Source organism: Gasterosteus aculeatus, chromosome 8 (genome assembly GCF_964276395.1).
Source record: "Gasterosteus aculeatus chromosome 8, fGasAcu3.hap1.1, whole genome shotgun sequence".
NCBI lineage: Eukaryota > Metazoa > Chordata > Actinopteri > Perciformes > Gasterosteidae > Gasterosteus > Gasterosteus aculeatus.
This window is the reverse complement of record NC_135695.1, coordinates 18,399,500-18,412,869: the sequence shown is the minus strand read 5'-3', so window position 1 is coordinate 18,412,869 and position 13,370 is coordinate 18,399,500. Positions and strand designations below refer to the sequence as shown.

General features: G+C 43.9%; 1 protein-coding gene across 2 annotated transcripts; it reads left to right on the top strand.

Annotated features, from left to right (window-relative positions):
* Window positions 1–2,155: 2,155 nt before the first annotated feature.
* On the top strand, window positions 2,156–12,803 carry st6galnac5b (ST6 (alpha-N-acetyl-neuraminyl-2,3-beta-galactosyl-1,3)-N-acetylgalactosaminide alpha-2,6-sialyltransferase 5b). 2 transcript variants are annotated; one of them, XM_040185319.2, is made up of 5 exons: window positions 2,156–2,357; window positions 2,807–3,019; window positions 8,879–9,288; window positions 10,577–10,684; window positions 11,663–12,803. In XM_040185319.2, the coding sequence occupies exons 1-5, from the start codon at window positions 2,337–2,339 to the stop codon at window positions 12,000–12,002; spliced, it is 1,092 nt and encodes a 363-aa protein (XP_040041253.2). In that variant the 5' UTR covers window positions 2,156–2,336; the 3' UTR covers window positions 12,003–12,803. The 2 variants fall into 2 exon arrangements, with proteins under 2 accessions (XP_040041253.2, XP_040041251.2); XM_040185317.2 differs by having other exon boundaries at window positions 2,159–2,357; window positions 11,548–12,803.
* Window positions 12,804–13,370: the final 567 nt, after the last annotated feature.

Here is a 13,370-nt window from a genome sequence, read left to right as displayed (position 1 = left end):
TGCATGAGCACAACAACTCAGAGAAGCGGTGTGGTAACAGGAAATTGCATCTGTGATTGGTAGGGATGCCAGCCGATGAGCCAATAAACCGCCTGTAAGTGGGGACAGTTTGCAAAGAGAAGGAGGATTTTTAATCTGTTGGGCCTATTGAGGGGCGGGTCAGGGGACACAAACCCTGTTTTCAGTCCCGCCCACACTTTGCCCCCATTTAAAAGATGTGTCCCAGCAGAAATGCACAAACATATAGTCTGGTATTACACTAGTCAGATTTACACAGAAGGCAAAACATCCAACTCTCTGAATTCACAACGGTGATTTGCATTAAGATCCTCAGTGATCAGCAGAGCATGTTTTGGAAATAATGTACCCAGCCACGTAGTTTCATATGAAGATGTACCGTAACTCATCTAAACACAATGCAGTGAGTCATTTGATTTCCATTATTCTCCCAGCGACTGCAACAAGAGCCCAAATAAATGACAGTGTGGTCTCCATTGTGGTAACCCTACAGAGGTGAGTAAGTAAGACGGAATTTAAACTGGTATTGATCGCTGTCAAACCAACAAACGAGCCGCCTCCTTAATGGGTTCTATTTCATCGGTTGTCCTCATAAGCTCGGATCACTTTAAAACCTTTAACTGTTTCAGAGGCTGAACAAAAAGCCAAAAGATGGTGAAAACATTTGATCTTTAGGTCTCTTTTATTAGAAGTTTGTTATCCCCATTTCAGATGACCTGGTGGTGGATTTTTAGCTGCAAAAACAATCCACTATCTATAAAATGTCCATATTTGTTATCATTTTATTTTAAAACAGCAACCTAATTCAAATTTGCATTCATTGTGTTGTGGTATGTTGAATCTCATCATATTCTATACAAATCCCTAAACAAATAGAAAACCAATTAGTTCAAAAAGACATTTGTCTAAACTTGTGTAAATCTGGGCCAAAAAGATAAAAGGGAAGCCGAGCTGTTTCCACAGAAGCCACCCTGATTATAATTTTTTTGCAGCATCTGGTATGCCAGCGATATTCTGTGTTGGTTTTGGGTCAGATGATCACTCATTAATTCCCACAAAGCGAACAGATACAGTTCAGTTTGTAAAGCAAGACTTGAATGACTTCAACATGAAAGCAGCACTAGAAAAGAAACACAATCAGATGGCGTCTATAAAAAGACTAATTCCCCACATCCCAGCTCCTCCTCGCGAGTTACGGCCTCAAGCAGGTCTCCGACGAGCAGCTGAAGCTGCTCCGGTTGCCGTGACAAATGAGTAAAATGTTTCCCTGTCCTTTAATGGGATGTTCCCAAATCTGCGTTAATGACGGAGAAAATGGTGGTGGATTATCATTAACACCTTTAAAGAGCTGTATAATATTACCATCATTTTATGATGAACAAAACAACAAGATGAGGCAGAAGCATCCAACGTCTCCTCAATGTCTCACGCACATTTCATGAAACACCGTTCAAAACAACAAAACAATCACCGAGCTATAAAATTCACACAGTAAAAACACTTAACTCATGTTGACATTTCAAATGAACGTCATCGGCCAGTGAATCACTGCCTGACAAAGTGAAATGTCAATTCATGCTTGTGTAACTGAGAAATCGAACAAATGGTGTTGATAAAAGAGAGAACGACAAAGTAGCGTTTCTGTATTTCATTTCTTATGACAATTGGCATTAAATGGAAACAATTTACACAAAAGCTGTTGTTTTAATTGTACGGTAAGGAGAAAAAAAAGTAATATATTCATGTAATTCAGGAACTATGATAGAAATATCGGAACAAAAAAGCTAAATGTTATAACTAGCTCATATTAGGATAACCATGGGCTGCGTTCATTGTGTCCAACACAGTCGCACTGGGAATGATAACTATACGTCTGTCATCTTTGTGTGGAATAGAAATGTTGAACTTGACAGAAAAATGGGGAGTAGAGTGTGAGAAACATCAAAATCCTCACACAAGAGCATGCACGTTGTTGTGTTGTTTGAATAGACGCCTATATAATATATAATATACCAGGCTGCACAGTTGCACAGATAACATTAATTGTGTAATTTGCATCTCATGAACCACCAGGGAACTGAGGTTTTGATCGGAGGGTTTTAGGACCATGAGGAGCCGTCTCTTGTGGAGGAGACCACGGGAGGAGGAGAGGAGACCAAGGTGGAGAAGGAGAGGAGACCAAGGGAGAGGAGGAGAGGAGACCAAGAGAGAGGAGGAGAGGAGACCACGGTGGAGAAACAGTGGAGCATCATTTCCCGATGCTCTGTGAGAGAGCTTCTGAGAGGATGATAGGATGAAGGTGGGAATGCAGAGTCGCAATGAACATGAAGATAAGAGTGGTAAGAGACGTCACTGAAATGTTTGTTATTTGGGGAGCTATAGTGCTTTCTTGGAGGTGAGTTACAGGCTTATATGTCATTATACTGTCAACTAGGACCTCATTTTCATTTGGATCATTTAAAGACTATTTTACTGATCTTAATCCTGTAAGATAAGTTATATAGGATAACACATCCGAAGGTATTTTTTTCCTCTGCCATAGAAGGGAAAGTAGTAATGAGGCATGTTTGATCTTTTTTCTTGCTATTTTGGCACCGCTCTGTTGATGGAGAGCGGCACAGCTGAGGTTCCATCTGCAGCCTTCCACGAGGAAAAGAAAAAATAATAATAACGCAGCTCTGCTCTGAAGTTGACTTTTCAAATCAAATGCTCCAATTTCGTTTTTTTTAATGCTCCCTTTTCTATCTTTTTTTTTTAACAACTTAACGCCTTCCTCGTGTCTCTCCAGTGCCAGGGGGTTAGTGGCATCATTTTTGTCACCATGGTTACCAGCTTTATGTTGGTGTACAACAACGGCAGCTTTGGCAACAGATCCCCTTCCTCGTCATCACCATCGTCACGCCGTCCGAATGGTACCGCTCCGACCAAGAAGAAGCCCGATGGACCGCGGCGACTCCCAACGCCGACACTGGAGGGGTACACAAGTGTCATGGATCACAAGGTAAACGTGCGCCATCTGTGTACCGTGACATTACATGATGCCCTGCACAGTGATGTTGTTTATAGCTGTACGTAAAAGGAGGCCAGACGGAAGAGGCACATCTGTATGATAATCCATTTTAGTAAACATGGCCTGAAGCTCTTCAACTTCCAAAGACATAAACGATGCAGGACAGTGGTGCATGTTTGGCTCACCCCGCCCAGGGAGATACATGGGGTGCACTTCAGCTTGGTCGTCGTACATCAAACACAGGATCAGGTTCATGACGGTGCGTTGGGAGGCTGCAAGGCGAAGGGAGTGACAAGGAAAGCAGCTCATTGGACTGCGAGAAGGAAAAGCTACAGGAAATGGAGCAGAGTCACTTTAAATATCATTATTTCCTGGGATGTGCCGCGCATACCTTAATTGATGCACTGATTCATTCAATGCATGACATCCAGGGGCTATTGTCTAAGATGGCGCTGGTAACTTTACTCTCTTACCATTCTGCATCAAGGAATCTGGCACTGGGATTTATTGCGTGTGACAAATTTTATGTCGAGCACCCACCCGTTGAAAAGAACACTGATCGTTTTGACACGCTTGCCGCATATTTAACACAAAGTGCAGTTCATCTGTATTCAACTGTGATCCCGAGACGAGCATGTAAATGTCAGGTCCAGGAATGCGCTGGAAATGGCTTTTTGAAGCCTCCGGTGCCGCCCTGGTTACAGAGAGAACAGAGAAATCCTCTTCTGTGTGTTTAACCTGTGTCCAAAGCCACCTCACAGCTGAATGCGACATCCAGGTTTTTCCATTTGGGTTACAAGGGACTATTGGAGTTTGCTTTTATATTTGATTTATATGCTTTTCAGGGAGGATGCTGCTTTTTTAGCAAAAACTGTTAGGCCCTCCGAAGGTGATGCATGCAAATTTGTAGCAATATAGGGAAAAGCAACAGAATGAAATAGGAGTTGATTACAGCTTTATTGTCCTCTATGTGTGTATGACAATAACCATGAATCTTCAAGTTCAAAGCCAAACTCTCTGTGTTTGAAACACTCTAAATAATGTCTGTGCGGCGCTCTGCTTGTTGCTTCATAATTAATGTACCCGCCATGAAATATTCAGCGACAAAAGCACTTAAAACCGGATGGATTTGTCCACAAACGGCTGCTCAAGAACATCCGCGCTGTACTCTTTGGATATAAGCGCCGCGGTTCAGTGTTGCCGTAATGCACAGGCCGATCAGGGTGTAAGAGACTCATCGTCCAGATGGCATCATTTCTGCCCCCCAAGTGTGAAATATAGCTTTCCACCCAAAGAACATTGCTTAGGGCCCTCTGGGAATGAGGGTATCCGGGAGGAAAAAAAAGTGTTGCTGCATTTCACCTCTCGGTGATTAAAGATCAGCGATATGAGAGTGATGAAGGTCTAGAGAGAGGTTTATTTTCCGGCCGAGGCTTCCCAGACTTCTGGACCTCGCCAGATTTTACGCTGAGGGCTCCTCTGATGACGTTGGATTGTGGGTTACACGCAAAAGCACACAGCTCCTGCAAATGCCAAATGCCAACAACCTGCCTGCAAAAGCACGGACGTGTTGTTAGGATTTCATGCCTTTGTCAGAGCCAAGGGAAGTTTTATCTAATGCGCCCGCTGGACCTTTTTTACGGTCCAACTTATGTGCATGTCTTGTCTCTCATTGGCTGCGGTTGTTTCGCTCATTTACATCTCGCCCAGGAGTTTGCGAAACGCACAACAATCAATCGCAAGAGGATAAACATCCAGCTTTTCCTTCTGCTCCTTTAGTGCTCAGTGGTGATGTGCACATTTACTGTATGCAGGATATTTTTAGTGGCTTGCCGGGAGTTTCAATCGTTACTTTAGTTCTCTCCGTCGGCCTTCTGCCATCTCTCCGGGTCTTTGTGAGGCGTCCTTCTCTGGTGCGTATTTCAGCGAATAGAGTCTGTCAAGCGCACACAAACACAGATTTGAGTTTGAACACCGGGACGGCCTCTCTCCGTTCTTCTGCTCAGCTCCCCCATCTCACCTCGCTCGCTGACATTTCGCCGATTCCGGTTAACGAGATGTTGACCTTTGAAGAACTGTCGGCAGAATCAATCTACATTGGCTCTAATCACAAAGCCTGTGCGACAGAACGGATGTGGATTGTGGGCCTGTGCCAGTTTGGGATGTACCTACTTATTGTGGGCACTACCTCTCCGTGCGTCTCACAGCCCACCAAGCACTCAGGAGGAAAAAGGTGCCATGAGAAAGTCAATAATGCAAAATGATCAAATTCCTCCCATCAACGCCGACCCCGTTCTGTGTGAGATGTGCTGCACAGTCGGTGAGACAACACGAGGTTTCACCAGATGCCAATTCCTACATTCCATGGCCCGGGTTTGTAGTCCTCTGCAGTTTGTAGTCCACTTTGTCCCGACGAGTCATGGATGTCAGCTTCTTTTCGGACGCGGGGGGAGAAAGCAGCCAGACTCAATCCCACTTCTCTGAATCAGCGTGCCGCTTACGAGGCTCCACGCCGCCGTCCCTTTATCTCCGACTGAGCTCGACTGGAGGGTGAAGAGGGGGAAGAAGAAGACGGGGCGCCTTTATTCCGTCAATTTGAGGTACGGAGCAAGTTTGAATGCGTGTTGCCGGCAGGAGCTTAATGAGATGTCAACTGTCAGGAGGGTTTCGATGTAATGAATGAATTGGACCCCGAGACAGAAGGAAGCGGCTCTGATGCTTCACCCCACAACCGGCCCCATTTAATCCAATTCCCGTCTCCATCGAGCCGTAAGCCTAATTCTGCACGGAAAGTGTGAGGTTTCTGTTATGATGACAATCAATAAAAATACAGCCTTGATCTCAAACCACCACTCACATCAGAGGATGTTTCACATCCAGGAATAAACTTGGTGATATTCTTATTGTCAACAAATCCCATCTTTGTCCCTTGCTGATGGCGCCTCCCTGACCTCTAAATAGCTCAACTTGCCAAGTGTTTGACCTGTAGGCTTGTACTGTCCAGCCCGCTGGAACCGAAAATGTAAAAATATCAGATGAGTGATTTGGTTTGCTCTGAAACCAATTAAGATCCTGGAATCCGGATCAGATCATACTGGTGAGTGTGTGTGGGCGGTAATTGACTGGGACTGGAACCGGAGGCACACTTCTAACCCTTTTCGTCTTCTTCTGCTGCTCTGAATGACACGTCTCCCTTTTTCAACATAGAAAAAACAAACATGGAAAAACCTCACACATGCAACAAATACAATAAAGGCAATAATATAAAGAACATACGTTACACAAACAAATAAAAATGTATTTGTTGAGACAACTTAATTCACAGGACGGTAAATACGTGTACATCAGGGGCACTATAAGCCCCTGAATTTGAAAAATAAGTTTCCATATTCTTCCAAAAGTAACGACACCATTTTTCATATGTGAGTGGTTGACAAGCAGTCGGTCTCTAATATAAGAGAGTGAGTATTTGAAAAGACGATATGCTAGTGAGGAGAAAAGAGCAAATAGAAAAAAAATATCGGCATCTCAGTTGGGAGAATAAATACTCGTGTCACGTGTTTGTTGAAGGGTTCTTGAAGGCAAATCGGACACATTTCCACCGGCTTCAAAGAGGATGTCCTTATGAATAACCAACCGTGCCTCTGGCCTCAGCGATGCTGCTGCTAGTTGAAGACGGGTGGATATGTGAATATTATGTTCCCCATTAATAACTTAACTTAATAACGGCATATACATCACTTGCCTATTGCTTGGGGTGAATAGATATGGTGCCAGAGCCAGAATACATAGTTACCATTTACTTCACCTCTTCATTTCATCTTCTTTACACAGAGATTAATAAATCACAGATTGCATAATAAATGCCTCTTTTAATTCACGGTTGATTTGGGGAATCCTTTACCGCCCAGGTTAGATTTTAAATTTGGGTGGACTTTGTCTTCGATAACTGGAGCAAACCAAAAGTCCTCGTTGTCCTGATGCACAGATCTCTGTCTCTCCTGCTCTTGTTTTTCTACTTTGTTGGAAAAGTGTTGTTTCAAGGTTTGTTTTTGTTGTGGGGGGGCGTCCGTATCACGCGCAAGAAAATAGAAAACACGTGACTCAAAGACAACTGAAGTAACCTCCTATAGAGAGAGACGATACATCCTCCATCCGAGTGGGTCCGCCCGCCTCAATGTGGCGCCCTGCGGCCCATAAGCGCCTGTTTCCCAGCACCATCAAAAGCTCGGGAAGCTTCAGCATCCGTGTCGAGGACACTTTCAGTATTTCACGAGCACTTAAAAACCACAACACCGTGTGTTCTTCCCCCAAGTTAAGGCGGGGAGGGTGTTTGCGCTGTGAAGGGCCTCATATACTCTGGACGACCTGTTATTGAGGGAGGAGGTCGGTGTACACACAAAACAAAACAGGACATGGTTTGTTTCTGTTTCTATGAATAATAACTGTGATTGTGCATGTGTGTGCAGACGCAACTGGTGTCGGATCTTGACACTTTTTAATTAGAGGTAGACAGAAAAACATGATTGTGTGACATATGTGGGTCTACATCAAACATCTGCACAACATATGTGCACACATATACAGAATCAGGACACACACAGGCCCTCTCGCGCACTAGGAGTCAGTGTGTGGCTGCAGGGATAGTGAGAGAGTATCGTAAACATCGCAGGGGGAGTCGAGCCTGTGGTGCTGGTAATATCACCTGTACTGAGCACAACCCCCATTCACACACACACACACACACACACACACACACACACACACACACACACACACACACACACACACACACACACACACACACACACACACACACACATTCCTACTACAGAACTTGGTGGAGTGTGAAGCTCAGAGCACAGTTCAGAATGCCAATGTAGTTCTCCATTAAGGTTCAAAACAATTCATGTGAAGAGTTTCTGGTTGCTGTCAGATCAATAGGAGCCTGTCTTTTCTTTTTTGGAAAACCTGATGGATACAAAACACAAATATATGACCTATAAGATGCCAACCAACACAATTGTGATGCAATGCACCTCGACAAAGCTTATTCCTGCAACAGAAATGGCACACTTTGCAGTAATTACACACTGTGTTGTACAATTTGCATGATTAGATTGTATTTTGTCTCCTTGTGGAGTCTCTAAATAAGTATTATCTACTATTATCTCTCTAACTTTCTGGGAGCAGCTTCAACCTTATTTGACAGAATGATGATTTGTGAGGATTTATGTAATGTGACCTAATTAAAAAAAATGTATAATGCATGGGGAGGAATATTAAACTAACCCCTACATTCAAATGACAAGACATACTGAAAGAGCTCACGTACTGTTTTAGCAAACTGAAAAACGTTTTGCATGAAAGCACCGTGTGTTCTGACCAGTGCTGTGCAGTACATGCACCCCTTCCATTGCTCTGATGTGGTCCAAGACTGAATAAATACCCCCACTTATTCATGATGTTCCACCGAAGCCAAAGTGTACAGAATAGCTTCAACCTGCAGTGCATTTGAACCGAACCGGCGATTAGCCAGTATAGCTGCTTCCACTCTGCCGCTTCCACTTTATTCAGGTTCTGTGTGGCTGCAGACATCAGTTGAAGTTGGCCATGTTTGCATGATGTATGCATACGTGCTGGATGAAAAAGTATATTAACCTGTGAATATGGATCTCAAAGAAAATGAATTCCAAAGTTTGGGTTATAAAGATGTTTGGGGAAGATGCTGTTGTCATGGCTACGGGTCCACATGCCGTGCATGCTGTGCAGACCTATTTCAGGGTCATTTTCCTCGCCATAATCTGGATTTAAAAAGGCAATCTGACCTTTAACCTTTCATCTCCACAGCCTCTGAAGATGCACTGCGGGACCTGCGCCCTGGTGACCAGCTCCGGCCAGCTGACTGGGAGCAGGAGAGGCGAGGAAATCGACCGCTCGGAGTGCGTCATCCGCATGAACGACGCCCCCAGCGTGAACCACCAACGGGACGTCGGGCGGCGCACGAGCCTGCGGGTCGTAGCGCACTCCAGCCTGCAGCGGGTGCTGCGGAGCCGGCAGGAGCTGCTCAACGCTAGCCAAGACACCGTGTTCGTCTTCTGGGGACCCAACAGCTGCATGAGGCGGGACGGGAAGGGCCACGTTTACAACAACCTCAGGCTGTTGAAACAGCTGCTGCCCAAACTTAAGGTCTACATCATTTCCCGGGTCAAAATGCTGAAGTTCGATGAGCTATTTAAAAAGGAAACGGGGATTGACAGGTAAGGGTTCACAGAATCGCACCTGCGTTTGAGGGTTCGGGTTTTACTTGAGGCCTTTCGTGTTGCCGAGGCAAACAACCGATCGGTGGAGAAAGCAAACGAGAAAGGGAGCAAAAGACAAGAAAATGATCTCAGCTTTAGATGTATTGTCTCCTGAAAGGGCAGATACAGTATCTAAAAAAAAAAATCACATTTCTGATACTCGCTTACAAAAGAACAAGCCAGGCTTATAGGGAGAGTATTGAAAAGCACTTTCTCATGCGTTACCATGTAGCAGGACTTCGACTTAGTGGCTCCGCACCAGGGAGGAAACACGTATGTTTCTTTTCAATGCCATTGGGATTCTGTCAGAAGCGTTATGCTGTTTATAGCAGAAATACGCAATAAAACATGAATCAGTATCTTGGAGTAAGAAGTGACACAATGTTTACTGAAAGTGACTATATATCAATGCAGTTAAATAACACTATTTTTATCCATTATAAATGTAATGATGGGGAGAGGCTGGATGTTGAGACCTGAATTCAGTGTTGCAACTTGTTTTCTTCTAAAGGTTTTCTTAAAGTACGGATCTTTTTTCCACATAGTATTATTGTATCAGAAACACAAACACGTCTAAATATTTAACAGCATCGTGCAGAGAAGTTTCCACTACACCTTAACATGAGGAAGTACTCCGACAAACAGAAGGTTTATCAATAAAGGAAAGTAGAAAAACCCAAAACAGGTTATAAAATATTGACATCACCCTAAAAACCAGGCATATTTCTTTTTTATACTGAATATGACACAGGTTGGAGTTTATTTTCTTTAACACATGATAGCAAAATCTGTCCTATCATTTGTAGCCTCAATCAAAATAAAAGCTAAATATAAAAAGCGTTATGTCACCGTCACTCAATGAACTCATTTGCATGTGAGGGCTCGGCTAACAGGAAGATGAGAGGACATTTGCATTTTAATTAAGAATCCAATCACTTCACCCTTCAAACAAGCACACTTAGTCCCAGAATACATTTCGCTCTCATTGATGTTTCTTTTAGAGTTGTGTACAAAGCGCAGAACCAAAGAAAGTCTTTCTTCAACCCCGTCTTTTTTGCCTCGGGCCGGTTTATTCCTACGAAGACGATTGATCAGATAAACTCCAAAATCATGGATTCAAAGCTTTAATCTGTTTCTGTTTGATCAGTTAGTCTCTTGGAAGGAGTCAGTACCAAGCACAAATGTTTACTCCTCTACGTGAGTGCAGATGAAGTGAATATGTTGATGATTTTCTCTCCTCTTCTAGGAAGAGTTCCAACTCCTGGCTGAGTACCGGCTGGTTCACCATGGCCATAGCCGTGGAGCTGTGTGGCCGGATCGACGTGTACGGCATGGTGCCCCCTGATTACTGCAGGTAGGGAATCAGATCCAGCTTTTACTTTATCATCTCAAAGAGTAAATAAAACATAAAACGCAAAAGAACTACTCAAATCAATGAAAAACTATATATAAGACATACAAATATGAGTTATGACTTATTAAGTCTTATTTCATACAATATACTCAGCATCCGGCTCCAGATCAGACGTCAACGTTCATGAGTCGTGACATGTGGTAAGATTTTGAAATGTTTTGGAGACCATGAAAGCTTCTTTTCAATTATTTTCTCAGCAATTTCGGTTTGTTATTGAACCTTTGAAAGCACAAAATCGTTAACCAGCTTTTAAAGAGAAACCAGGTGATGTCCCTCTTCATTGCCAGTTGCCTAGCAACACTGTTCACATGACCTCAACTACAATAATATAGTGTATTCAACTTTTCAGGTCAAAATGAAGGCACAGTGATACATTTTACTAAATTTCAAGCACATCTTTCATCAAATGGCCAACAAACAGTTAATTACGCATCATCCTTTTTGAAAATTACATTTACTCATATGGGAAAGGAAGAGAAATGGTCCTCTCAAACATTTTACAATGAAGAACACATTTCGGCAGATAGGTTAGAACTGCAAAGTACCGTCGTTTTATATGGATTCTGGATGTAGCAATAATTTGGCAGACGATGTTCTCAGATGAATCTACAATGGCTTGTAGGACAGTTTGACCAATTTAGATACTCAGAGACAAATAAAGACCAGATCCTCCACTGCGGTTGGCATGAGCATTAATATCAGAGCATTAAAATGGTGAATAATGAACACATCTGTGAGCTCAGATCCCTCTGATCTTTCTTTTCCCTCTTCTCTGCCGGCGTGTCTCGCTCCCTCTCCCCCAGCCCCCGCCCTCATAATCCGCCTCACAATCATCCAAGCACTGTTTTTCCTACATCACCATTCCCCCTCTTTGACTCTCCGCGTTTCTGCTCCTCTCCCCGGGCCTCCTCCTCGCAGATCCCCCTCTCATCCCTCCCTGCCGTACCACTACTACGAGCCCTCGGGGCCCGACGAGTGCTCCATGTACCTCTCACACGAGCGCAGCCGACGGGGAAGCCACCACCGCTTCCTCACGGAGAAGGCCGTGTTCGCCGACTGGGCTCGAACCCTCGACATCCACTTCCACCGGCCGGACTGGGAGCCGGCCGCCGCTGCCAACGGCTCCCGCGCTCCGGCCCCCGGCTGGATCCCGGGGTCCAACCCGGAGACAGGCGAGCGGACGTCTGGCGCCGTGGGCCGCGTGAAGGCGCGGGACGGCAGCCGAGGCAGCTCATGGCAGGGCGGGGTCGCCGCGTGACGGCAGCACGAAGCCCAGCGGGACGGTTTGAAAGGTGTTTTACGGGATGAATCTCACACCGGAATCAAACACGGCGATAAGGAACTTATCAACTACTCACACGTTGACGTTGTTTTTCATTTTTGTTGACACCTCACAACAATACAGAGTAAATAAACAGTGCCGGCCCGTCATATTTAGCTGTAACAGACAAGCTATGTATATATATTCAATGACAGAAGCAATGCATCACATTGTATCATGTATGTATAGTGCAATAAATTCAAGAATCATTAGGGTTTATAACTTTTGTGCAGCAGGCAGCCTTCATTGATATGAAGTGATGCTAGTCTATTGTAATGGTATTGTCATTAATTAGTGTATTGATTTTTTTTCAATGATGACTGGATTCATTGTTTTGTCCGTTAAATGTCAACAATGTCGACAATTGTGAGAAATTACCTTTGAACACTGTTAAAGCCGACACAGCGAGGTCCTGAGACGTCCTCTTTGGATTTGACTGGACAAACGATCAAATTGGAGAAGATGGAACCAGTAAAGGGTTTTCATTTTCACTAGAATAGATGAAAACATGTCACACCTGGATGTGCAGCAATGATTTTTCGAGAGATGCATGAACTGAACATTTTTTGTTCGTTTTTCTTGCTGGTGACTCGGAAATGGAAATTTTCTGAACCTGTATAATAGAAAAGCTGTCTAATTTTTACACCAGAACATTTTAACTACATTAAAGGAATGTTAAATGTCTGTATATTTCTGAATAAAGCTTGAACCAGCATTGCCTGGACAAATTAAATACAATTACTATTAGTACTGTTGTTAATCACATTATTTGGACTCTTGACATCAATATTTCAATAAAACTGGTGGTAAATGTTGTTCAAAAAGCAAAACTACGTACAGCAAATGTATCAGAAATGTGAACGTAAACCACAACAAGACATTTTGTTCGCAAAATCAAAAAGAAAAAAATTTAACTTTCAAAAATGTAGTAATTGGATTTTAAAAAACAAGTGTAAAAGTCATCTTTGAATCGCACCCAGACTCGATCTGGATTAAAGCAATTATTCTCTAACAGATGGCCCCTCAGAAAGGCCCATGTGTCTGATACTGGGGGCCACGTTCCGTCCTGAAGCCCTCTGAGGCACTTTCTACCTTCATCCCCGACCCTCCGGCCTGCGCCTGCATGTTAGCGAGGGATTACATCGTATCTCCGGGGTGAGATACCTGTTCCCCTGCACAGGTGGAATATTAACGTTTCACTTCTCGCAGGTGCTCTGAAAAAAGCTCGTGCAGCGCTGGAAGGACGACGCTAACTGGCTGCTCTGCACACCAACTAGAGAGTCCTCAGGTGGAAAGTTTGCAAAA

Coding starts and splice junctions, on each gene's coding strand:
- st6galnac5b (XM_040185317.2), top strand. CDS start 2,337: ATGAACATGAAGATAAGAGTG. Junction 3,020..8,878: donor CAAGTGTCATGGATCACAAG/GTAAACGTGCGC, acceptor TCATCTCCACAG/CCTCTGAAGATGCACTGCGG. Junction 10,685..11,547: donor GTGCCCCCTGATTACTGCAG/GTAGGGAATCAG, acceptor CCTCTCCCCCAG/CCCCCGCCCTCATAATCCGC.